A 27,319-nucleotide genomic window follows, 5' to 3' on the forward strand; every position below is an offset into this window, starting at 1 on the left:
TCATTTTTATTAGACTGACGAAAGCAGCACTTCCAATCGCATTGATTTTGAAGATTATTTGGTGAACTATTGCCAATCGCTTGCAACAAAACAATGGCGCAATTCGTCCGATACCATACTTTCATGGGCTAAAAGTAGTAATGTCAAAGGAATGTCATTATTACATTTGGCAGCATGCTTGGGCTATTCTCGTTTGGTAAGCACATTGCTTCTTTGGCGATCGGATAGCCCAAATGTGCTATTGGACAGTGAAATCGATGCATTGAGCCAAGATAATGAAGGGTTCACACCTTTGGTGAGAATTTAGAACATCAAATATATTATTCTTTTGCATATCCAAAAATCAATCTCAATTTAACACACTACAAAAATAAAACAGATGAGATCATGCGCTAAAGGACATTATGATACAGCAATTTTACTTTGCAAATGGAACTCGAACGCTTTGGAAATGAAAAATTATCGGAAACAAACTGCGGTGGCCGTTGCCATTGAAAATGGGTAATTTTCCTATCTTCATCGCACGTCTAGACATGAAGAAAAAAACACTTTTTTTTATTTTCAGTTTCATTGACTTGAGTGAAGAGTTAATGCAGTTTGAAACAAATCGAAAAGAATCATCGGTCTCATCATCCATTGAGCTCAATCGATCTTTTATGCATTCAATATATAAAAATGAGAAAAGCGAATTGGATGAGACGAAAAAGGGTATATATTTTGTTAAATTGACTTGTGTTATTTGTGTTTTACTAATATTCAATTTTTATTTGCTGTAGGTTTAACCGAGATCATAAATGACATTGAAAAGGGCGTGTATCTCAAAAGCCTAACACCAAACTCATTTAGTCAATCAAATGACTACCTGGAATCGACATTGTCACCAAAGTCAGTAGAATCACAAACCAGTTGTCGCAGTCATGACGGTGTCTTTCTACGTCCTGGCGAACAACAAAAGAAAAGCTTAAGGTAAACAAAGAAAAAATCATCGAAATTCTTTTACTCCATAATTTCTTTTTTTAATAAAAAAAGCTCGCCGATTTCGTTGTCTTCAAATTTGCCCACGATGACGAGTCTATTATCGCATCGTCTAATCAAGCGTACTTCCATCGACAGTGGAATCAATTTGGATTTTCCGATTCCATCGTATCGATCAACGATCTGGAGTCGATCAAGAAATCTCTCCAGTCAAGCGTCGTTGGCCTCAACTGCAAGCGGTTTTGAAACAAATGACTCATTCTTATTGTGTAAGTATGCACTAGAATAAATTCGAATCTAAATATTTTGCATTGCCATTTTTAATCGAGTTGATTATTATGCCGATATTTTGTATAATTTTTTCGGATATTTTCAAAGCATATCTTATAAATATTTTGTTTGTTTTCAATGAAAGTATCAGAGTTTAGAAAAAAAGCGAAAAAAAACTTTCTCAGTTGTTTTTTTCTTTTCAGAATACTGTAGACACTTTTTATATGACATTTTTTTAGAGCCGTTTCTTATTTGCAAATTTTATTGATGCTCAAGTTTTTATTTAACAGCATTTTTAAATGAAATGCCGTCTTTAATAGAATCAATTCAATTCAATTGAATTGCCATAATAGGCTCACATAAGATTATATGCATTCTATTCAAAGCTTTTATTTCACAATACAATCTTTTTTATAGTCGCTCTCTATTTCTCTTTTTGTTATTCATCAGCACCAATATTACATTTATTTAGCCTTTTTTTATTGCAAATCTGGAACAAAATGTTTGAATATTAAGAAAATATTTATATTTGTATCAAAATGGTCTCCATTGGGTCTCGCAAATATATGTAAACACGTGGAACCTTTGCTGAAAGCAGAGTTCGTCAGAGCTTTTATTGGCACCGGGGAAGTGTAGAAAATAGTGAGTGGACGCACTTATTCCATATCATTTATTTAGTGCCCTACCAAGAAAGAGTAGATCTAACAGGAAAGTGCCCGCACCTCCTCACACCTCCCGTAGCGAAAAGATTTTTTTTCGTGAATGGCAAGCAGAATTCACAAATTCGTACATCAATACAGTACATCAAATGAGCTTGTTACCTGGCCACAAACAGTTGCAAGGAAAATGTAAAATTCTGGGCCCAGATCAAGATTTAGACCCAATCAAGAACTTCAAATTTTCCTTGCGAATAGATTTGACCTATCAACGTGTAACTTTTAAAATAAAAGACGGTTTTTTTACACCTTTTTGTCAATTTTTAATAAATACGATATGTACAGCGATACAATTGTTTTAACAGCACGAACTATCATCTTCAGTCGCAAAGTCAAGTGCAACAGTTTAGCTTTTATTTGATTGAGTAGTATTAGTTGTTTTACATATATTTTCAAGATCCAGCGATTCAAATATTTTGAACCAAGAATATACTATGAAAAATATATTTGGGTTTTTCATAAAATTCAATCATTTTTCAGAATTTTAAATTAAAAAATTAAACTTCTTAATTCTACACAATGGTTTGTTTTCTGTACAATTTCACGTCCAAGATTTGGAACTTCTTCTGTAAAAAAACACAAATTTAATTTTCTTGTTAGTTTACATAGTGGAAAAAACAGATATGAAAAAAATATTATTGGATGAATTATTCGTAAGGTCAATTTATCCGTCTTGATCAGCTTTAGAATATTAAGCGATAAATTTGAAATGTGTCTAAACCATGTAGAATGGAATCACATTTTATTGATAAAATGATTCGATGATGAGGTAAGTTTCGCAGTCGAACTGACGAAAACATCACTTCAATATGATGAATAAATGGCAACGATAAAATTATTTTTGGTGTGAGAGAGGTAGAAAATTGACCGCAAAAACTCGTAAATCGGCATTAAGACAAGCGAATTTCGACAGCATTCAAAATTCAATTAAAAGCATAAATAAAATTATATTGAATGTGTATGTGTGTGTCTTGGTGCATTGGTTATTAAAATAGGCGATGAATCGATAACAACGAAACCACAGCAACCCTTTTCCGTAGACGATGAATCGAATCAGCATTTAGTGAACGATGATCGATCCAGCGCAGACAATGCCATTGATACGAATGTCTTCAATAACAGCGATAATAATGTTGTGATGCAAGAAATGGTCGGCGCCGTAGGTTAGTTTCAATAACTGTACAACTCATACCAATTCTTCTCCCGTACCATGTGTGTGTGTGATGCTAAGTAGACACCCAAATCGAACTTTATTCTGCTTTTCGACATATTCCGACATTTTACTATCTTAATCATTAATAAATTAAATATTTTCTTTAAAAATTATGTTAATTTTGATATTTTTATGTGTTTTTAATTTCATCGCAGTTTTTTTTCTGTTCTTTTTAATCCTTTCGGTTCATTTATGTTCTTATTTGTTATTTTTATTTAATCGAATTGATTTTTGTTATTGTTTTCATTTCAAATATTGAATGTCGTTGTTGTCATTGTTGTTGTTGTTGGTCGTCAGCAAGATTTCGCCATAATCTGTTTCGTGTATGTATTTTTCCAGTCTTTTGATGTATAAAACCACTTGTACAAAGTACAACTTGCAAATAATAATATATTCAATTCTCTCACACTGCTATTTTTCACCGATTTTCTATACATATTTATATCACAACGTATTAACACATTTTGTTGCTTTATGCATCCGAATTGCCAAATGAATTCGTTAGACATTTTATAATATTCCCGAATCATTTCGAAACATAATCAATCTTACTATTTTAACCTATTATTTGACACTTTTGAAATTGAAAGACCTTCGTAACCATGATTAACTAATTGATTAAAACTCGATATTATATTTTGTTCATATAATCTTTCGAACCATATGAATATGAATGATGAAGGGGCGTTGAATAAAGTGGCTAAACGTAATCTCGTTGAATTATGGAAAAATAAAATTGATTCGATTCAATAAGTTTGCCTTAAAATTGGTTCGAATATCAGTGTCACCGAAGAGTTTGGAATCATGTTTTAAATGGGATATTTGATAGTAAAAAGATCTTGACAAGTACATGTTCAATTTTTATCCGTTTATATAGTTTTATACCGTTGAATCGGTCAAAAATGGCAAAAATCCAATTAAATTATTGATTGAAAGTCTTTCCGAAACTATTGTAGGTGGTTCCAAACTCTCTGCTTTGGTGGAATTTTCAGCGGGAGTTTCTGACAAATATTTCTGGCACACCAAGAGTTGTTAGTTTTCGATACTGATAATAACGATAAAGCTCACACCAATAACAAAATGAAAAGTTACATAAATCGCTGATGTTAGTCGTCGTTTGAGTTTAATTACCCCTTTTTTACCAGCCAGTCATTTTCATTTGGTTATTTGCACGTTAAAAATCTCGTCGAAGCCCATATATTAAAAACAACAAAATAGGTTAATCAATAGGTTAATTTTGTTCATTTGTGTATTTAAGTGTAGAGATTAATGTCTACATGAAAAACAAAATAGCCTTGAATTGTGGTAAATCGAAAAGTGATAATGAAAACCCAAAGCACAACGATGGCAAGCAACGTTGACTGCAGCGCCATTAGAGTGGTACAATTTCTTAGTGTTTGTCATTTGGCTTGCTACAAGCAGCTTGCTTGCCTGCGTCGTCTATCGTACGGCAAACGAGCAAACATGCGGACACATATACGGCAAACGAACCATAGGTATTACACGGTTTTCGTTCGTTCAAGATGCGGTACACAGTTCCGCGAACACGTTCTATCGTGTGTATCTGTGTAGATGTATTGGTCGCACGAACGAAAACCATATAATACCTATAGTTCGTTTGCCGTATATGTGTCCGCATGTTTGCTTGTTGGCCGCATGATAGGCGACGCAGGCAAGCAAGCTGCTTGTACCAAGCCAAATGACAAACACTGCAATTTCTGATCACTTAACATAAACACAGACGACCATAGTGAATTTGCTGCGTTGTCCAGCTGTCAATATCGTTGTGCTTTGCGAAAATCTCACTTGAAACCATAAAGAATATAGGGTTTTTAATATTTGTCGTCATTTATTTTGCACTCTTTTCTTGTTCGCGCAAACGTGCGTAAACGTTTTTTCAATTTAGAATAACTGTAACCAGGTAGGAAATTCAATTCGTTGTTGTATTGGTAATAAAACCAAAAAACGAGAAGCATGGTTTAGATAGTTCAACAATTGTGCTTGTTTGAGCGGCTTTAAATAAGTTTTTATTCGTTTTATGCATGCAAAATGTGAGTAATCACGATATTCCAACCAGTATTAGTACTTGAATGAAGAAAAAAAAGAAGGACGAACAACAACAAAAAAAAGGTTCACACGATGTTTTTGTTGACGAGAAATGCAAAAGTTCGATCATAAAAACGATAACAATATATTTTAAACAATTTTCCATTGACCGCTCTTGCAAATCCATGTCGTTTTTATTGCTTGTATTTTAACTGTAGATATGTAGTGTGTTTTGTGTGTATGTATTTGTGTGCACAGTTTTAATTCGCCCAAAAATGTATTTCTATTTTGATATGAATTTCTCCATTTGCATTTTTGTACATATAAAGTTGAAAGACCTACATAGAACATAGCCGAATAAAAACTAATTTAGTTTGGAAAAACTTCTGCTTTTTTTCGTTTCCGTTGTAAATATATGCTTCAAATGCGAGAGAATTTTGTGCTGAAATCACACAAAAATATCAAATCAAAAAAAAAATGTTCGTTTATTGTTTTCTCTTTTTCGGTTGTGTGGTATAATTTGTTGTTCACATTTGGCGACAAATCGCAGGGGATTCAGATGCAAAAGTCTTAACGCTTGCCGAGCAAATTATCGCAGCAATGCCGGAACGCATAAAAAATGAATCTGATGATATAATGTCATTGGGTAGCCCATTGTCGGATACATTTAATTCGGATACATCTGGTTTGGGTGGATTGAGCGATGCATTTATGGAACCATTGCTTGATTCATTACCAAGCAGTAATTTTGATCAAGATCTTAATTTTGAATTGAATGATTATCGTTATCATGATGTGGGTACACCATGCTCAAGTTTGAGCCCGGCCAGTTCGGGCCCATTACAAAGTCCAGCCAGTTATTCGGTTGCAACGGAACCAACATCAATAACTACAGGTGCCATGAATTCACCGTCACCGCCACCAACAACCGAAGATTTTACCGAATTTTTACACGCATCCAGCAACATTTTGAAACCATTTGAAGCCGATTTTTCCAATTTAACATTGACTGATCGTGAACAACGAGAATTGTACGAAGCAGCCAAATGCATTCAGAAAGCCTATCGATCGTATAAAGGGCGTAAAAAATTGGAGGAACAAGACAAAGAGCGACGTGCTGCCATTGTCATACAAAACTATTATCGACGATACAAACAGTATGCTTATTATCGTCAAATGACAAACGCTGCGCTCATCATTCAAAACGGCTATCGATCGTATTGCGAGCACAAACGTTTCAAGAAATCCCAACCAAAAGGTGGAAGCAACGCTTTGAATACATCAGCATCAACACAAAATACACAATGCTTGCAGAATTATTACAATAAACGATGGAAACAACAACAATCCAATAATGCCAATGGCAATGGTGCAAATGCCAATATTTCCAAGGAGCCAAACACTTCCGGCCCACTCAAGTAAATATCGTTCGCTATTTTGTACAAGAACTGATACAAATTTCCATTGCTACAAATTAATCAATTTTAATTATCTTTCAGACGTACCTATTCACAACGAACACAAAATCAGGCGGCAAGGAAAATTCAACAATTCATGAGACAATCGAAAATGAAGTAAGTGAAAAACCAACAATTCTACAATTTCCCATTGTGATTTACTAACAAAAATTCTCTACTTTTTCTCTCATTTATCAAATGCATTCACATTTAACTAATACGAAAATAACATTCACAATTCAGTATTTGGGAAGATGTACGAACTTTGGTAAGATTTCGTAATCAGTTTTGGTTCGCATATTATATGTGTATTGAATCAATGTTATTGTTTCCATTTGTTATCCATTTCGGTTTCGTCTGATATCAATGATTTTCCACTAAAATGTTGACAACGATTTTTGTTTTTATTTAATTCAATTTTTAGACTACAGAAAGAACGAGCCGAAAAAGAGAGGCTGGCGCACCAACAACAGGCGGAATACCGTCAAAGCTTGCCGTTTCATCAGCAACACATGTAACTGGTACTTGTACAACGAATGTAATGCGACGAAGTGATGTAAGTGTTTGGACTTCGTTTGTCTTCAATAACAAAAAATTTGATGGCCAATGAAACTGGAATATGTTTGTTTCACTTTCAGTAAACCGTGAAATATTGATACTAAAAAAAAAATACTGACGGATTCCGAAATGATTTATAACAAAGGCTGAAGAATGATTAAAAACAACCCAAGTGATTTTACTTCTTAACAATAATCACAATGCAACTAATGTTTTTAAATTTGAAAAAAAAAATTGTAAAAACCATAGAGAAAGTTCGCCGCAAATTTTTTTTTTTTTTTAAATTGGTGCACTGTGATATTTGATCCTAGTTCACCGATCCATCGTAAGAGGTGTTCAAACAAAAAAAAAAAATTTCGAAAACCGATAAATGGCTTCCAAAATCTCAAATGGAACTGTATGTAAAGGCAAAGTGTGCTCCATGAGATCAAATCCAAAAAGAGAAAAAAACTCAAAACATAGTAAATTTGATAAATTTCAATGATGATGTTGCCGATGAGCAGCAATATCGCAAATGAAATCAAATAAAAAAACCACAAAAATCAATTTTACATCGTTTTAAAAAGAAAAAAAAAAACGTTATTTTTAACAAAAGAAATAAATTCCTATTTAGAAATCAGCCTAAAATACAAATTAAAGCAAAGTGAAACAGAACTAACCACACGAAAGTGAAAAAAGCTAAGGAGCTTAATATACACAAATTGTAAAAAAAAATTGTCATGTGTGAAAATCCGAATACAAAACGAAAAACTCAAGTTGAATTGAAAACAACAACAACCTTTTTTAGAATTTAGACATGAAATATGAACAATTTTATTTCCAACTTTTGAATGTTGTTATGTTTTTCCATTAAAATAATACATTATTCCGTAGGATATACGATTTCTTCGCTTTATTATTTTTTAGCAGTGAATATATATAAATTAAAACTATAAAATGTTAAATATACACACTCGCATATAAATAGAGCGAGAAAAGGACGGAGAGGAACGGAGAAATTGTAAATGCCACAATTTAAAACAAATAAAAGCTCTCACGGTCAGCCTGATTAGAGATTAATTCAGTTGCACAGATTTGAGTACCTATTTAATGAGAATAATGCAGTACATAAAAAGCGAATAGAAACAGTTAATGCGTACAGGCAAAAGGGAATCTAGCATTAAAAAAATCAAATTGACGGAAATAAACAAAAAAAAAAACCAAAATAAAACCACAACCATTTTTATCATCTCACGGCATAACCAATAGAATGAATCATAGTGGATTTGTAAATAAAGACAGACATTTTCAAGAATTTCTGAAACGAAAAAAAAAAAAAAAAAAAAAAAACAAATAATGAGTAACACAAAAAAATGATAAAATTAATAAAAGTGAAATTAAATAAATTAAAAACAAAAACCAACAATATTTTTCTTAAAAATATTTCCGATCGAAGAAAACAAAGAGAAACATGTTGTTAAGAAAGTATAAGATAAAAAAAAATCGTTACACAAGATACAAAAAATTAAAATTATTTACAGCGGAAGGAAAATTGAGGCACCTTTTTGAAGAAGAGTAAAAAAAATTGAAAAGGAAAGCGTAAATGATTAGGTGGTGAATTCATTTACGATATACCAGCTGTTGTCAATATATTCATTGCATTTCGATGCATTCACTCCACATACCCTTGCAACGTTTGTCATCACACATTCACTCTCACCTATAACAATATTTTATTTAGAGAATATAAACGAGAATATTTCATTCAAATTGTTAGAAAAAAATAAAAAACAGCAACGTTGTTACTAGCCATGCGATTGTTTTAAGACACACGACAAATGGAAAACACATCAACACATTCAAACAAGAATGAATCACTTATGATAATGAAAGTAAAATTGGAAACCAATCAATACTCAAATAGAATATAATATTATAAAGTAAATTTGCGCGTAGCGAGTTTTGTTTTAATGCTGAATATGAACTGACAAGGTGACTTAGAATAGCTTTTAACACTCTCAAATCAAATACTTTACCTCTACACACTCGATAATTGCGAAAAATTAACTCTCGACAGATGGGTTACATTTCGTTGTCATAAAAATGAAATTTTGGATATGGTTTGCACCCTCAACCGATATTATGTATCTATATATGGAAGATATTGCCACACGGCAAAAATCACAAGTAGCAGTGCGGCAGTAGAAAGAACTGTGTGTATGCGTCAAACTGTTTGCCGTCCGCACTCACTTCGATCGTGACTTACGGTGCCGTGCGGAAATATCTTCCATATATAGTGCACCGATATAGTATATATATCGATACTATTTAGTGCTATTTCTATATGTTATGGACACACTGCTAGGGTATCATATTCTTCTTAAATGTTCAGTGCCAATTGAACGATTCCAAAATTAGAAATTCCACAACGGCAAAACGGTTTGGGCCGTGACTTAATGTAACTATACCGTTTTGACATGGTTTTTATCCAATTAAATTCTTTACAGCGGACAGAGACAAGTTTCAGCTTGCTTAGATATACGGCCCTTAAAAATTCCGAGCATTAATACAGAGCCTGTGGCTGCTTGTGCATTCGGAAATGTTATAGCAAGCTAAAAAGAATAGGATATTCATCCGTTACGCAAACGTCATTTAACACACTGGACAACTTTTTTGTAGACTTTGAATATCCGATTTACAAATTTTGATGATGAAATTTTCATTATCCCCCCGTTCCTACCCCTGAATTTTTCAGTCTGCAGACAATCCAAGAGAGGAAATGTGTTAAGGTCAAGTAGTTAACTTTCTGCAAACATACATATAGATTTATTGTTGCGCTCTGCCAGTTGATTCGTGTGCGTTTTCTATCTCTAAAATGAAATTCCATTTTTTTCATTGTTATGAATCGGATAAATATTTATTCTTTTTTCTTTCGGTTGAATTTTCTTAAACTGATAATTTGATTCTCTTTTAACTGAAAAAACCATAATACTTTTTCAATGCGCTGTCCCAAGAAAAAACATAAACTTTTTCTTCCACTATTTCTTAAAATTCTTCAACTATATACATTTATATCGCTCATCAATGAATCGGCAAATGCGATCAAAGTGAAACTGATTCAAAAAGCTCACTACAGACGCGAACACTTTCTGATCATTTTCTGTCGCTTTTAACTCAAAACATCGAAATACCGATCTCCAAATATGTAATGGATTATAAATCACAAAGCTGTGTTAATTATAGGCAATTTAAGCAATGAATAAGCAAAAGAAAAAAGATGTTTTTTGGAAATTTTGTAGACGTAGTAACATAATAGAGAATAGTTCAAAGTAGCCAGTGGAGAGGAAACCCATACGATCAGCTCTACAACACCGACAATAGAATTTTCTAATTTTTTGTCCATTCATTCATATCTTTTTTTTGCAATTGTTAAAATGATCGATTTGGAATGAAATATGAGTGTTAATTGCATACCACATAATGCAATATACACTGTGTACACAGAGAAACAGTTCTGATATAAATAAGCAAATTGTTCAATACTAAACAAAAAAAATGTGCATATAAATTACAAACTTGTACAGTAAACTAGAGTCCGAAACATAGGTTTCTATTATAATTACTATTTTAAAAAAAATAACAAACCTCCATTTACATAACATTCACAATCTATCGATCGATTTTCTAACTAAAAAGTAAACCTGTAACCATTAATTATATCACGATTGAATTTCGTGTTGCAATCCAAAATACGTACAATTACAATGAACATTACATTTCAGCGGATTTAATTTTCATTCAATCCGCGAAACATTGTGTTTTAATTTGTATGCATTTCTCAAAATAATTGTTTTTTTTTGTTCAATCTTGATGCTCAATAAACGCAGTAAAAAAGCCATGCACCGCATGATTAAGCTCGATTTTGTATGGAGTTTTATAAAAACTGATAAGAATCGGGACAACAGCTAGATCCCACTCTTACGTTTTATAATTTGAGTTTTATTTTTCATAACAATTCATATTATCGTTTATGGTATTTAAAAATGGGACAATTTCCATTAAATAATACTTTTGAATCATGGCTTTTTATGCTTTTCCAATATTATTATAAGTTAAACTATTGTGCAATCATGTATAAATAAGATTTTATGGGCATTTTGGAGCGAATCGGCTTGAAACGAAGAATATTTTTGAAAAGGGATGAAACTTACACGCACTCAAGCCTCAGTCATGTTAGTTGAGATTGAAAATGTATTTTACCCTTTTTTCGCATTGAATTTTCAGTGTTTGTCGCGCATTCTTCCGAATATTTTGCAGCCATCCCAAAATTATGAAGCCCGGATGGTATAGGAATTTCCATATAAATTTTATCACCGAAAACACTGAGGCGCTTCTATTTTGAATTCCGAGTACTAACCGTAGTTTGTGACTACCAAAACTACGATTAGTTCACAAAAGAGGTGCTTCAGAGGTCTTGGTCATACGATCATCAGTGCAAGAAGATCCATGCTATCAATATCTAGCCATAGATATATATGTATGCGGCGACACAACACTGACATTCTGTTACTTGCGTACACTACATTGAATATCAAACCGAAACGTTTGAAGCAATAGAACAATGTATGTGTATGAATTGCTTCACAGGTTTTGAGGTGTTGTCGCATACAGATATATCCAGGCTGTTAGATATATGCACTTCAGTTATACAAACTTTGGCTTTACTTTATTTTCCTTAGCTCTTTGATTTTTCTACTAACGAACCTACCACAAAACATCTACACTCATCTTCTATAACATAATCTAATATCGTACTATTTACATATATATCTACTATTCCTATTAGCGTGAGCTGTATGAATTCAGAATGTAACAGCGTACGCATAAAAATGAACTGACCGCACTTTTTTTTTAAATTCATTTATATGCAAATAAATGCAGCACAATAATATCAATGAGCTGCTTGAATTTTGGTTTAAACCATAGCTTTTGGAGTTGGCGATCCGAGGGGGGGGGTTAATTTCAAAATTTTCCAAAAATGTAAAGGGGTAACTTTTTCGATTTGGTCTCGCACAAATTCAAAAATGCATTTTTGAATAGTCCATTCCTATTTTGTCTCAGAGCATTTGCCTCAAAAAACCCTAGCAAATTTAAAGATTTTTCTCTTCGCCCAAAAACCCTAGCAAAATTGAATATTTTCTCCCGTTTCAGAAAGTGAAGAGCAAAAAAAAGATCTTCACATTTTTCGCGAAAATCCTTAGCAAATCGAAAGAGTATTTTTCTCAAAAAAATGAAAGGGGTTAATTCCCAAATCTGTTCTCCAGGGGGTCAATCCAACCCCTCGGACCCCTGCTCAGAAGCTATTGTTCAAACTGTTCCTCATTTTTTCTGAATATCCACGTGAAGAAAAAAAAAACAATCGATTTTAAAACTAGCACAACAATATACTATACATATTCAATTGCGTCCAAATGTTGACGTGATTTGAAATTGGTTTCGACTTATACTCTACTATATTTCTAGATTATCTACCGGTCGCGAGAACTAGTCAAGAATGAAATCAACGCAAGCAACACTGCTCACAAATATGTAATACATTATATACCAAATTGTTTTCATGTAAATTTAGACGAATCCACACATTGAATCAAAATGCTGAATCAACTATTTATAATATACGTTTGAATTGTAGGTTGGTTTTTTTGAGTCGATCATTGAAACGATATTGATTGTAAATTTTTTTTTTTTGGAATTTATTACCCGAAATGATAAAAAAAAATGATGGCTTCTTTGATAACCGAGACCCGAGTTTTTCGTTTCAAATCGATTGGCACCCATAAACTATGTACGTAATAAATTTTCAGAAGTCGACTCGAAAAAAGTCATCCTATATGTATTTTGCATGAAAACAAAAGAAAAACACAAGTCAAATGAATTCAAATTTAACTACCCATCAATCGGGATATTTCGAATCACTTTTCTTTCAACATTCACATTTTCTCTTTCAAACTTTTCACACAATCCCACACATACACACCATTTTCACAGCAGAATTTCTATTGACGGAAAATGTATGGTAAAAAAAGCGAACATAAATGAAATCAAGATAAAAATGAAAGGCATAAAACGTTATAATATTGTATATATTGTTCCAAATATAAATATGTATATCCAAGAGAATAATAATGCGATAATACATATGACCGCTTGGGAATAAAACTGGATTTTCAAGAAATGCGTTGCACGCAAAGGCGCTCTCCTAAATATGGTACACACAGAAGTAGAAATTTATTGGTATTTTCAATAGAATAACACATACATGGTGAAGAGTACGACGAAATGATCATCAAAACATGTGTTCCACTATTTTGGAGAAACGTCCGAAAACCGGTACTTACTATAGGTTTGATTTTGTGAATTTCGTAAAGAAAGCGCACCACATAACACAGCAATCACCGCATTTGTAACGTTTTATTTATAAATAATAAATGAAATGTTTCGATTATTACATGATGAAAGCTCACGCGGAATGTGACTAATACATACAATGTTTCTATTCAGGTGTACCGTTTTTAATTGGACTTTTTCGTGCAGCAAAATTCAAAACTATTAGTGGTTGTATAGAGTTCAGATTTTATTCTCATGCATCTCCTTTTCTTTGTTTTCTCTGGAGATGATCACCGAATAGTCAGTTCTTATGTATTGAAACAGAATTTTAGATTTATTAGATGAAATAAAATTTAAACAAACAAAAAAAAAATTAAATCAAATCAAACTTAGTAAATAGTCACTATTTTTTAACTCCTTCTTCACCTCACTATCATATAGATAAGATGACAACAACAAAAAAAAAATACCTAGTAGTTTTTTTAAATACTTATACAAAGTAATTCAAGTTATTAAACTTTTTTTTCTCGAAATGGAATATGAAGAAAATTTGATGCTGAACGAAGCGTGTGGCCCACAACAACCACAAAAACTGTAACATTTTAAAATAAATCGAAATTGAAACAGAATTCAATGATAGAATGTCGAGAAACCGTTACAGTCAAGGAATTTCATTTTTCATTTGTTTTTGGGCAACAGGTCAAATATGTAGAGAATGTAAATATAAAGTGCACTTTTTAACAAATTTATACATAAAAAAAATTATAAACAATTTATTAATAGACATTTAAACTTGAAAGTAAATTTAAAAGATAGAATATAGTAAATCCATTAATAGGTTCAATTGAAGGTTATTCGTTTCGAATTCACACTTCTCGCACCAGAAACATTATATATCTTTGCCTGGAACTTTGTTTTCATTTTTAATAAGATAAAAACATGGCCATTTCGAAGAGTCAGGCCAATTCAAGGACATTTCAATTAGTCAGCAACTGGTTACTGACATTATCACAGACACACACAAATCGACATGGTTTTATTTTCAGCTTGATTGGCTCAATTGATGCGAACAAGATAAAAAGCAAAACCAAAAAAAACCAAAAAAAACCTGTGTAATATTGTACCGAAACAATTTTACAAAGTGGATGGCCTGCATAATGAAATGACATTTTGCTTACGACAGAGAATTTAACTTTCGATTGAGAACGGTTGCATAAATTTATGAAAATCGATGCATTTCACCGAATAAAAAGCAAAACGGTCAATATAACAAGAAGCAATAATTACACATCGCTAACTAAAGCCAAGAATGAACCATTCAATATCGCAATGGTTCTCATTATCCAGTTACGTATATTGTACATTATTATTGTTGATTAATTTTAATTTTATATTTGACTACAAACCAAAACGAAACACACATACAAAATGAATAAAACAAAATGATGTCAAAAGATGATGAATAAAGTCAAATAAGATGAATATGAAGAAAAGATAGGAAAATGGTAAAAAAATAACATTAAAAACAACAACTTACTAAACGTAAATATGATGAAAACTAACTTAACACAATCTCTATGAAGAAAACAAAAATATTTACACACACAAAAAAAAATCAATTTCATTAAAATTTAACAACACTTTTATCAACTACAATTCTACTCCGATATGATATATTGCTAGGCACTAGAGATATCAAATCAGGCATACTGCGCACTTCAATAAAACGCTCCCCTTTTTTTCGTTTTTTGCCATTTCATTTTTGCTGTTCAGTTGATGGCTATTAGGAACAGAGAGAGAGATATGAGAGCACTAAAATTCGATGAGATCAAATCGATATAGTTTTCGGTTACAAATTGGTTAAGTCCAATTTCAATTTCTCGACTAAATAAATTTTAAATAATATAAATGAATAATGTAGATTGATAATTTTTTATTTTCTCTCTCAAAAGATTTTTCAATCATTTCACAATTGGGATCGATTTAGCAAACGGTTATTTAAAAGAAATGTCTCAATTGTTTGAATGTGTGGAAAATGAAAATAAAAATCCATGGGAAATGGTTTGAAGAAAAAAAAACGAACAGAAAAACTAATTACGAAGAAGCAACAGACGTCCATTTGTATTTGGCGAAGAAGAAAAAAGAATGCAGCATTACTGCATTTCAAAGCGAATTCAATTAAATTTCTACGTTAATTCTAGGTAAATTTGGAAAGCCTTCTTCTCTTTTTTTGCCCAGTCTGTCTTATTTTGTAATTGAAATAAAGTCTGACTTAGTGCAGTTACTGCAATGAAGAAGCATACTCATTTGCTTCGCATATACATACATTTAAGCTTTTGCATCATTTTTTATTTTAATTTCTCTCTCTCTCTCTCTCTCTCTCTCTTCAAATTCTCTTTTTCTAACTTGAAAATTATATTATTTCATTCAACCAAAATGTGATTGATCCATGATGATAGAATAAATGGATAAGAATGAATAAATATGAAGGGATTTGAACATTTTTGTTTTGCAAATTTATGAATTTTATCTTTAAGAACAAGTTAAAAAGGAAGAGAAAGAAAAACAAGCAAAAAACCATAAAAAAATATATTAAATGAATAAAACATTTTTCGGCAGTGAAAGAAAGAAAACATTTTCCCTGCAAATCGTTAGAATTCACATCCGAATTCAATTTCACCGTAATTCTCAAGCTTAAGGAAGTTTGTTATTGAACCAAAACACTTTTATCTTTAATCTATCGTAATCAATATAATTCCAATTTTCGAGATGCTTTCGATTTTAACACTGAAAAAATTCAGTTTAACATACCCAATACCATGTCCTCTCTTTTCTTTGCCAGTTGAAAAAATAAAATAAAATGATCGTACGATTGGCGAAAAATAAAGAAATTTTGATTTTTTTAATGATTTTAAATTGCAAATGAAGTGCAAAAAGCAAATAAACATTTAGTGATGCTTAAATTCGGCGTATTTTTGTTAAGAATTAAACATTTTTTATTGATATCAAATTTGATTTGGTTTTTAAATATTTAACAAATCAATTTTCGACTAAAATTTCATTATTAGAAAAAAGTATGTGATTGGCCCTGTAGTTTCAATGCATTGTCCCTTTTCGGGCACGAATGAAGCTTAATGTAGGCGAAAAATGGCCGTGATTCGGATGATTGAAAGATTATTTTTGAAAAGAACGATTCATTTAGAAAGACACTTATTAAATTAAAATATTCGGTAATAATTTCTTTAAAATGTAGAAAACAATAAAATATTGACAATTTTAGTGAAATGTGAATTAAATTGAAGTTCTCTCTGATAAAATAATTTTTGTTTTGAAAAAACTTGAAGAAAAATTCAAAAATTAAGAACTCGATTTAGTGAATTGAATGAATAGTCACATAGATTGATATTACGATCATCGCAAACTGAAAACTGTTACCGACAAAAAAAATGTAATCAATTACAGTGCAATTTTACATTACTTTCAATTGTAATTATCGTTTTTTCTCGCACTTTTTCTCTTTCAATGTTCCCACTCGGATTCTGAAAAAAGCTTTACTTTAGACATTTACGAAACGTACGGATTGCACATATTGAAAGTGGTTTTACAAAAAACGAATTCGCAATATCTACTTAATAAATTTTTTTGTATATCAATCAATTATTATGGAGAAGTCTGATCATATTGACAAAGATTTTGAATAAAATGAAGAAAAAAGAGAATCTGGATAGCAATTTTCACACTTCTTTCGCTAATCGATATAGTGGTGCAATTTTATTCAGAGTGCACAAAATAAACAACTAAATTGAATGAAATAATTCACGAAATAAACAAATATTTATTGAACAATAAAATAAAACTATGTAATGCCAGTGGAAAAAATCAGATCGAAATGAAAAGATTAACTTAGATTTTTAATATTCTCCCCTTTATACTTTTTACCATTATTTAAATTACGATATCTAATTATATTGCTAAATACTAATTATATTATGCAAACCAAAAAAAAAAAACAAACAAACATGAAAACAGAAAACTATAATGAAATAAAGAAACTTGTTCCAATGAATCTTCAAACCAATAAATTTGCACGGCGTTTTTTTTTTGTTAATCTTCTTCGTCATTTTTCTTCCCAATAAAGTTTTATGTGTCATCAATATTCAGAAAAAAGCACTTGAATTGAAAAAGAAGACCGAGCGATTTTGACTGATCCATGGACTCGCAGGTAGTAGAAGTGATAACATTTTTCAATTATTTCTATAGGCAAGATCTAAATAGTATACTGTAAAGAATAACTCAGTGTGTCAAGAAAAAATATATTAGAATCTGGTGAGATAGAGATGGCGCTTCTTAAATCGAGTCGCGTTCAAATACATTGTCAGTATATAACGTAAGTGAGAGTCGGACAGCTACAAATTATGATAAATTATAGTGAAAAACCCACTGTCAGATTTTCAGAGTAGTTTCCGCGTTAGCGAAGACTAGCGGCAAGTTCGATATACGGGGATATTGACCCATGAATATTTTTTTTAACTTCGAGGAGCACTTTTTTTGAGTTGTGATACACTTAAGGAGACTTCAGGTAGAGTTGAATGATATGATTTAAAAAAAAATCGGACCTAACCGGCATTTTGAATACACATTCTTTAATTCGAAAGAACAAGAGCAATCCTGAAAAATAAGAATTGAATGAAAAAGTGATTTTTATTTAGCTCGCAATTTGTGTGTTTTTTTATTATTTTTTTAATTACATTTTCTTTAACAATGAATGTCAACATTAACATTATAATATTTTTTTTTAATTTAATTTAATTTTAGTTGTGTTTGTTTTAATGCTGATGAAGAATGAGCAAATTAAAGTGCAAATGGATTTCCATAAAATGTTTTTGTTTCTCCACTCTAATTTATTCTAGTTTGAATTCAATAAGGTATAAATATTGTTAAAAGTTTGTGTGTGTGAGTGTGTTTCTTTCTTCATTGATTCTAAAAATAAAACATAATATCGTTAATGTTATACTTGTTGGGAGTTTGTATTGGTTTAGCAAATCGAGAAAAGTGGTGGTGTTTGCATTTATTTTGCAGATATCACTCGTTTTCTTTGCTTTGTTATTTTCATTTTGTGCTATGAATATGATATCCATGAATGAAGCGAGTAACTACAGTTTCCGAACATTTTCGTGACACACTTTGAATCGTATTTGCATAAAGTTTAATTTGATTGATGGTGTAAATCTTACGGTGAAAGTGTGAGTTGTAAATTTAATCGCAAGAGAAGAAAAATGGCGATCAAAACAGACACAAAATTCCAAAATAATTAATCAAAGAGCCATCAAAACTTTTAAATATAATTTTACCGTTACAAAAACAAAATGAAAGGAATCCATTCATACTTTATTTTTATTTTTTTGGTGTTCAGATCCTGCTTTATCAAATTAATACATTTCAGATGATGTGTGAATAAAACGTAAAGATAAAGTGGAAATAGAGGAGGTTGCTTATAAACGAATCACACAAACGAAATATAAAGTTCTATTTCCTATCTATGGAAATCGTAAATAATTATTTTATTTTATAGAGAAAGAGAGAGAGGGGGATGGCAATTGACAAAATGTTTATCAGATTCATCTGGCTTCGACGATCGCAGGTGAAATGTATTGCTATCGGTATAGTTTTTCGTGTACTATTATTGTTGTGTTTTTTAAATTTGGTTTACCACTAAAGGGGTGTCTCACTTTCACTTTTTTCGAGTTGAATTTTATAAAAAAAGGAGAAAAACTGGCTTTGGATCATCGAAAAACACAATTTCATGAAATATACACCTTTATCAAATAAAAATATTTCCAAAAGAAAATATACACAATATATCATTTATTTTGCCTCATTTTATGGTATGAAGTGTGATTTTTGTGTGGTTCGAGTTAGAATGTTGTCATCGCATTCTCTTTTGGGTCTTTTGTGTTGCACCTTTTCAACCCTATTTTGCTGAATTCGTTTGAAATATTTTATTTTTGATGTTTGTATTTTCATAATTTCGCACCTGATTATCTTTTAATTAACTACATTTATATAATCATGATAATGAAATTGTATTGATGTCAAAAATGTGAATGTAAATTCTCAAACGAAAAACTGTCATAAAAAGTGATTACAATAGGTGATAGAAGCGTATTATTGTGGTAGTTTAGACTTCAGATCAATTATGATATGAACTAGATGCGTCTAGACGAGAAAAAAAAGAATAAAATTCAATATCCAATGACATTCGATGCTGTTTACATGATCGTAAGCTATATCATTTCCAAGGATTGTATCATTTTATTTTTCTAAACAAATGTTATCCATAAATCTGAAAAAGTCCATACATTTTAATTGTTTCAATGATGCTATTTTTTTAAAGCATTGTGATTTTTCGATTTCGATTGCATTCGAATCTATGCTGATCAACTGAAAGGTATGACAAAATATTTCTCAAAAAAGTTTATTTTTTTCTTTTGTAAATATAGTCGACCAAAATTGGATTGTGTGGTGTGTGTGTATGTGAGTATTTTTTGTTTTAATTATTCAAATATGGAAAATGCATAGAAATGTACAATTTGCATGTTTTTTGTTTGTTTATATTGCATATGATGAGACACAACCTTGAAATTTCAATTTCGATGATGATTTTAATGATTCAATAAATAATAAATGCGGAGTAAAAGCGTTGACCGTATGCTTTTAACGTGAGTACATCATAATACTTGTTTGTCTGTGCGTTTTGTTGTTGTTTACCTTTTGTGGTGTAAGTGAGTAGGGATGAAGAGAATTCAAAAAAAGCTTATAGCAGCAGAATCAAGTACATTTCACAAAATTTCGAGTGAAAAAGAAATTCCAAAAGTAATATTATGCGATTGAAATCGATAAACCGATAAATGAATTTCGTTTGGCGCTAATTTTGTTGTTAGCTTTGTATATTCACACTTAAATATATAAATACTAAAAAGAAAAAAAAGAAAGATTTCATTTAAATATATAATTACGAATTGTTCCTAATTGCGTATTTTGTAGCTTGTTTGCGATTTTAATTCATTTTAGCTTTGTGGCCCAAACTCCGAATTTCCGAAAATATTACAGAGACGACCCTACAAAAGCAGAGAAACGATTCTTTTTTTTTTCCTTATGAACCGTCTATTTTCTTTTTTATAAAGAAATCTGTATTCGATCGCCTCAAAGATCAATTCATAATAAAAGACAACACATTTAAACACGGGTGTATGGGGGAAAGTTAAACGGAAAATTATTCACTCCATTTAATCACATCATCTGATCTCGTGCCGAGTATTCGTTTCGTGTTTTATTTCTTTTTTTTTTCTTGTTAAATGACTAAATTAATATAACGAGATACATAAAACGAGAATTTTCAACGATATATATCCATAAATTTGTTTTCTTTATAATATTAATTTCTTAATTAAATGTTGAATTTGGTTTTGTTTGTGTGTCTTCATTTAAATATGTTTTATTGTTAGCAGAAGAAGCTCGAATAATAAATCTGACATTTTCGCATTATTTCATTTTGTTGTTGTTTTTAGTTTGGTTTTGTTCGTTAGGGTAATTTTTCGTTTTCACTCATTTTTTATATCTCTATGGATTTCGATAAAAATTATTTTTATTCGATTTTAAATCGGTTATTTATTTACACTGATTTATTTTTGTCATTCTCAGTTTTCAACATAAATTTTTAGAGAATATTTTGGATCAAATAATCATAATACGAGGGCGACTATTTAAGTTTCTTCAATATGTATGTTTTAGTATTGCCCGATGCAAACCATTGTCATATTCGTAAAGTTGGACATTTTTCATGACCATTTGACTTAACAGGACGAATTTTAGTTTTGTGGTATGGCCACGGTGTCAGTTGGAAAAGGTCAACTTCGCAAAAAAATGAAATTTACAAAAAAGATTATTTCTCATAAGTTTTCAAAAAGAGCTGCCTGCTCAACAGTATTACTTCCGACTCAAGTCGGGGTATGGGAAGGAAGTACCATGCCTTGCCACTGTATACAACTGGTTCACTGAATCCCATCGTCATGGTGCTCGCTACAGTGATCAATTGCGCGATGGTCCTTCGAAAATTGATGTCATCGAGAAAAACTCTGGTGCCGATTGAGTTAGGATCGAAGTTTCGTTTACAGTTAAATTGTGGTATGCCCAAGGATCACAGAGACTCCAATCATTTGGTTCTTCCATGAATTACAACATGAAAAAAATAAATCTTTACGTGTCAACCCACAGTTGCTCAAAAATCGATTGATTTTAATCACATCCAAAAAATCATAACCAATTTGACATAGGATAATAAAAACACGTCTATACGATCGCAATAGAAGCCAAGACATGATTCCAGTAGTTTGGACCTGAAACAAAAACTTGGTTGACTCTCTGAGTCTTCAAACATGAACACAATCGAACAAAAGTTGTTCGTTTGTGAAGTGATAGGGAAAATCGGACCTCATTATTTTACAGTGTTATGTGTCATGTTGCTACCATGCCTTAAGAGGATGAAAGGTCCTTCAATGCTGAATAGTACACAACCATTTGATTGTCAAAAGTCATCACGGGAATATGGAGACCAAAACTCTGAAACTTATAATCCCAAAACATGGCAAAAAGAAGCCCATCAAACAGTCGACTATTTGACCACCCAAAAGATCGAATTGATGCACAATACTCCGTGTACGAATTATTCGGGACCCCTCTGTCCACCAGAGACCAAAATCAGTTGGATACAATATATTTTTCGTACTTGAAATTAGGTGCATATTCAAAAAAGTGCACTTTTTGGAGTGTCATGTTTAAGCTGCTGTCGTAGCCATACCACAAAACTAAAATTCGTCCTGTTAAGTCAAATGGTCATGAAAAATGTCCAACTTCACGAATATGACAATGGTTTGCATCGGGCAATACTAAAACATACATATTGAAGAAACTTAAATAGTCGCCTACGTAATAATACAGAAAAACCTCTCTTTGATCGAATTTCCCTTCATTCGAAATTTAATGGAAATAAATTGTCTCTTTCTATACAAAATTAATGGAAATTAAAGCCTCCAGAAAATGAAATTAAGGTTATCCAAATTTAAAACAGTTGTTTTAAAATCGTTTTGCTAACTCTCGAACTTCATCCAATAGAATGAAAAATAAAAATGTTTTCATTGTTCTGCTGTGATTAGAATCTGATAACATCTTATTTGATAAAATAAAAGGAAAAATAAAATTTCTATAGAAGAAAAAAACTTAAGATAGAGGAAACCTGGAATCTTCTAAACATATTTTCGCAATTTTTCTCTTAACGAACATAAATTTTTTCTTTTCGTATGCCAGAAGCTTCGACCAAAGAGATTTTTAATTGTAATAATTTTTGTTTACACATTTTTTCTTGATTATTTGTTTCACATAAATTCATATCTTTTGAATGGTTTTTGTTTTTCTTTTTGTTTTAATGCACTAATAATTTTTGGTTTGAAATCATTTGTTTTCATTATATTTATTTATATGTTTGCGTATGTCTCATTTGCTCTGTTTTAGCTTACATATCATGTACATTGTCATTGTGGATGTTGCTATTGTAGTTGCACTTTAATAGTTGATTCACAATGAAAATTGCATATTCGATTTATCACAAATAAACTTGATCAAAAAAAGGAAATTTTTCAAGAGCATTATGTTCGGGGTTCGATTGCGAAATTTATTTATTTATTATTATTATTTTTGGTTTTATGTGTGTTAGTACAATCGTATTTAATTATTTAGAACATTTGTATTTTCATTTCATTTGATCGATACCGAACAATGATAATATCGAAAGGTATCATCGTATTTGCTTAATTTATTTAGGCGATCATCGTTTTGAAATTTGCATCTTTAATCGGCTATATTTTATGGATTTTACAATTTTATTTTATTTGCTTCATGAAATCTACATTGCCGCGCGTGCGACACACACACATCGAATAGAATTTGTCTGAATAAAAATGTGAGAGAAAAACAACGAAAACGCCTAATGATCACATTTTTAATAGTTTGTTCTAATAATTAGTTGATAATTTAATTTTGCGAGTGTTATTTGCCGTTGAAAAAAAAATTGTCGAATAATTTCAGATGTTTTACATCGACATAAAAATTATAATCGAGTTAATTATTGACGGAATATCATCGCCTTTATATGTAATTAATATACAAATAAAACATATCAACGTTGTCCGATGGTTTGTGTAATCCGTATAAATGTGTGGTGACTGAAAATAATAATAATATGAACATCCAATGATGATCGTGCTGGGAAGAAAAGAGTTTACAAATCGGTACTCTTTAAGCACCGAAACACTTCGACAGATAAGCCCATTAAGAACAACATTTATTTTAAATTGATTAGAATTCTTTTTTTTCCTTGGTTTTGGATTTGATTAAGACAAGATACAGACGTGGAACATGTATTAAAATTGGAAATTTCTATAAAATTTGATTTGGATGTGTAATTTACCCTAAAGAAGTACGATCTCATGTCTTTGATTAAATTGGGAATTAGATTTTTCGTCATTTCTCTACGGCGTAATTCGTTTGTCCTTTATTTACGGGCGATTTTCACTTTATTTGAAACATGTTTTGTGAATGGGTTTTATGTGCGTGTGTGATCAAAGTGCATGGAGTTCAGTCTACGGCACTAGATCCGTTAAGTCAAATGGATTTTGTATAAATATTTTCGACTTTTGTGATTTATCTCTGGTGTTTTTTGTTTTGTTTTATTTTTTTTACTTTGTTTACTTGTAAGCCTAAATGTTTAAGAAGTGGTACGCTAAATATGTAGCAATGGTTTCATGATTCGCTCATAACTAGAGATCGATATTGAGTTTATTGGTTTTTTTTTTCTTCTTCTATCTTGTTAGAATTAATTCACAATTAACTAGAATTTTTTTGTTTGGTTTGCCATTAAGTTTATCTCATCTTTCATTATTAATAAATTTCACATGTACAAACATTTTTTTAAATTATTATTATTATTATTATTCTTATTCGCATTTGCTTGTGTGTTGACTGGGAGCTTTCTTCTTATTTTTTTTTATGTGGGTCAACCATTTAATTATTTTAACACTGTATTCATTCATATAAACTAGAGCTAAATGTCGGTTTTGTGTTAACCATTATTCTTGATCGTATTATGTGTGTGGTATCGTCAAAATTTGAATTCTTTACTTCTTCTTCTTCTTTTTTTGTTTCAATATTAGATTTTAGTTCATTGTGTTGAGTGTAGCCAGCCTTACTGATAGCGCCCCATGTGCCCGTCCACACCAATCATCAAAACATAAAAACAATTTATCATTCTCTTAAATCAATAATCAATAAATAAAATGTCATATTTTTTTACAAACTTTCTAGAGTTAAGTTCCATTCACGAAAAAATAAAATTGATTAAAATCGAAACTAAGGCAATTGATAATGGGAAAAGAGGCAAACAAGTGATTCGGAATGGTGTGGCTAGCAAACTGTTTTCATATGAAAGACGGTTTTATATTTATCATCTCCAAGCAATAGGTATTAATTCGTTATAAAACCGTGAAATCAAAATGTCACAAATTTAATTCGGATAGTATGCGATCAAATGAAGTGAAATGCGAAAAAAAATAAAACAATATAAGTTCAAGATATAAGACAATCAAAATGAAAAGTAATAAAATGTACAGGTTCTTTTCAATTGAAATAATACCATGTTGCATGTACCAATATGCAATGTAATGCAATTCGAAGAAATTTATTTGAAAAAATTTATTTGACTTTTATTTTTACGATTGTTTGGCTGAGACTGTTATACTTTGATTGATTTTTGTTGGTATCTTGAGAACAGGATATGTTATCCTCGTTGCTTGTCATTTAAAAATGATAAATTGTGTTATCTGTACCAACAGCAAAATCAGCGACGGCGGAATCGTTGTATGGTACGTCCGCGTTTCGCAATCGCAATTTTCTCAAAACAAAATAAATGTTTCCAATAATTTTCTGATACACTGTTTGGATAAATTGTATTACATTGCATATAGAGAATTTCTCCGTCGTTCATATGTACGAATAAGGGCCATCAGTTAAGGCGCTACACAGCAACAGTCAGGAGTTATCATCTTTATTCGAACCACCACCACCTACACCGGCGCTCTGTGTATTCACATTTGTTGCACGACGCACTGACGGCGGTTTATATTCCAAACCCGGATCGAATTGCATTAGAACGAAGACCTGTATCAAAGAGAATGAAAGATAAAAGAAGTAAACATAAGCTTGAAAAAACACCATCTTGCTCCATTTGTCGAACAAAATATTACTTGATCGGTTGGCAGTAGCGAAAAGTCATCCGGAGGATTTGTGATTACGTATCGTTTGCTACTTGCATCACAACTCGAGCTAGTGTCTCTAAATCTGTACAAGCCTATACATAGCATGCCATAAGATTTTAAAGCCGCTACAAAAAGGTCACCGTATTTTCCAGCCTCGCCAAACTGAGCCAGCGGTCCGTCGTACAGCGATATTTGCCCGACTCGACATCTACAATGGAATTTAATACCAAAAATAATTTAATCATTTATTCGTATACAATGCAATGGTCGATGATTTATGGTCGCCGTTTACCTGTCTCGATTGCTTAAACTATCTACAGTACTATAACCACCTCTAAGACCAGCACCTTCAGCCAATATTAATTCCAGTTCAGGTGTTGCACCACCCGTAATTAATGATCGAATTAATGTTAAGGCGTTTTGATTAAAGTAAGTCTGTTTGGGTTTGTTCCACATGCAAGGATCGATACAGAATATTGTGTAAATTAAATGAAAGCAAATTTATTTTCAAATCATACATTACCGTAGACATTAATGAATCTAATACGCTAACGGCAAATGCTGTACCACAAGCGAATGGCTGAGTTAAATATAGTTCTGTATCCGGATCATCGTCATCGTCTTGATCTAAGAACTGTACATTACTATCGTTAACTAATTCTAATGGATGAGAATGAAAAAGGGATTTTGTTTAAAACATGAACATTTTGTACAATGGCAATTCCTTCATATTTGCCTGTAATCATCGGAACATTTGCTCCATAGACAGAGCCTCTTCTCTGTAAAACTATTGGACTGCCTGCTGTATTCATGTTATCAAACTCTGGACCGCGTTGACTTAAAACGCCTGAAACGATAATCGCAAATACATTTGATCAATTCATTGTCGTCGTTTATCCCATGCAATGTTATTCATTTTTACCTATTGTATCATCAAAGGTCATTGCTTTGATGTTAAGTGATGCTAAAATTGCTTCTTTATCGGCCAACGTTGGATCATCGTTGCTGGGCACTTTTGCTGACAATATGCAACACATATCACATAAATTTACATTAACAGCACGTAAATCAGCTCGGCTCAATGGCGATCCATTCAGTACAGATATTTTTGGTAAATTTTGTAGCATTTTCCATTCGCGTCGAATGTAATCAACCGAACCAACAATTACTACATGTTTTAGCTCATGATAATGAAAATTTGATGCACGCAATGGCATCACCAAATTTCTCAGTCCAATCAATGGTGAATCGGGATCGGCAAATAAACACACAACAACATGACCATTAAGTACCGTCATTGCTGCTTGATTACGATCCTAAACAAACAAACAAACAAAAAATAGTTGTGAATTT

At 31.5% G+C, this 27,319-nt stretch overlaps 2 protein-coding genes across 57 annotated transcripts in view; one reads left to right on the top strand and one right to left on the bottom strand.

The window, feature by feature from the left end:
* The window catches only part of LOC116337509 (calmodulin-binding transcription activator 1), a 198,883-nt gene extending 190,435 nt beyond the window's left edge, over positions 1 to 8,448 (top strand). For 5 of the 7 annotated variants that reach the window (XM_031762121.1, XM_031762125.1, XM_031762122.1 and 2 more), the window contains 11 exons: positions 14 to 295; positions 380 to 501; positions 566 to 708; positions 777 to 966; positions 1,030 to 1,244; positions 2,957 to 3,124; positions 5,771 to 6,638; positions 6,720 to 6,794; positions 6,921 to 6,945; positions 7,102 to 7,233; positions 7,316 to 8,448. In XM_031762121.1, coding sequence (XP_031617981.1) covers positions 14 to 295; positions 380 to 501; positions 566 to 708; positions 777 to 966; positions 1,030 to 1,244; positions 2,957 to 3,124; positions 5,771 to 6,638; positions 6,720 to 6,794; positions 6,921 to 6,945; positions 7,102 to 7,233; positions 7,316 to 7,318 — 2,223 coding nt within the window. In that variant the 3' untranslated portion in view covers positions 7,319 to 8,448. The remainder of the gene's footprint in view (positions 1 to 13; positions 296 to 379; positions 502 to 565; positions 709 to 776; positions 967 to 1,029; positions 1,245 to 2,956; positions 3,125 to 5,770; positions 6,639 to 6,719; positions 6,795 to 6,920; positions 6,946 to 7,101; positions 7,234 to 7,315) is intronic. The other 2 variants (XM_031762126.1, XM_031762127.1) reach the window with 2 other exon arrangements.
* Positions 8,449 to 24,453: 16,005 nt separating this feature from the next.
* LOC116337640 (calcium-activated potassium channel slowpoke) overlaps positions 24,454 to 27,319 on the bottom strand; it is a 62,959-nt gene continuing 60,093 nt past the window's right edge. For all 50 annotated transcript variants that reach the window (XM_031762383.1, XM_031762339.1, XM_031762355.1 and 47 more), the window contains 6 exons: positions 26,889 to 27,282; positions 26,703 to 26,813; positions 26,490 to 26,626; positions 26,259 to 26,401; positions 25,955 to 26,174; positions 24,454 to 25,868 (listed from right to left, as the gene is read on the bottom strand). In XM_031762383.1, the coding sequence (XP_031618243.1) occupies positions 25,740 to 25,868; positions 25,955 to 26,174; positions 26,259 to 26,401; positions 26,490 to 26,626; positions 26,703 to 26,813; positions 26,889 to 27,282 (1,134 nt within the window). In that variant the 3' untranslated portion in view covers positions 24,454 to 25,739. The remainder of the gene's footprint in view (positions 25,869 to 25,954; positions 26,175 to 26,258; positions 26,402 to 26,489; positions 26,627 to 26,702; positions 26,814 to 26,888; positions 27,283 to 27,319) is intronic.

Source organism: Contarinia nasturtii, unplaced genomic scaffold, assembly GCF_009176525.2.
Source record: "Contarinia nasturtii isolate CC-2019 unplaced genomic scaffold, AAFC_CNas_1.1 Cnas_scaffold_285, whole genome shotgun sequence".
In the NCBI taxonomy this organism is placed as follows: domain Eukaryota; kingdom Metazoa; phylum Arthropoda; class Insecta; order Diptera; family Cecidomyiidae; genus Contarinia; species Contarinia nasturtii.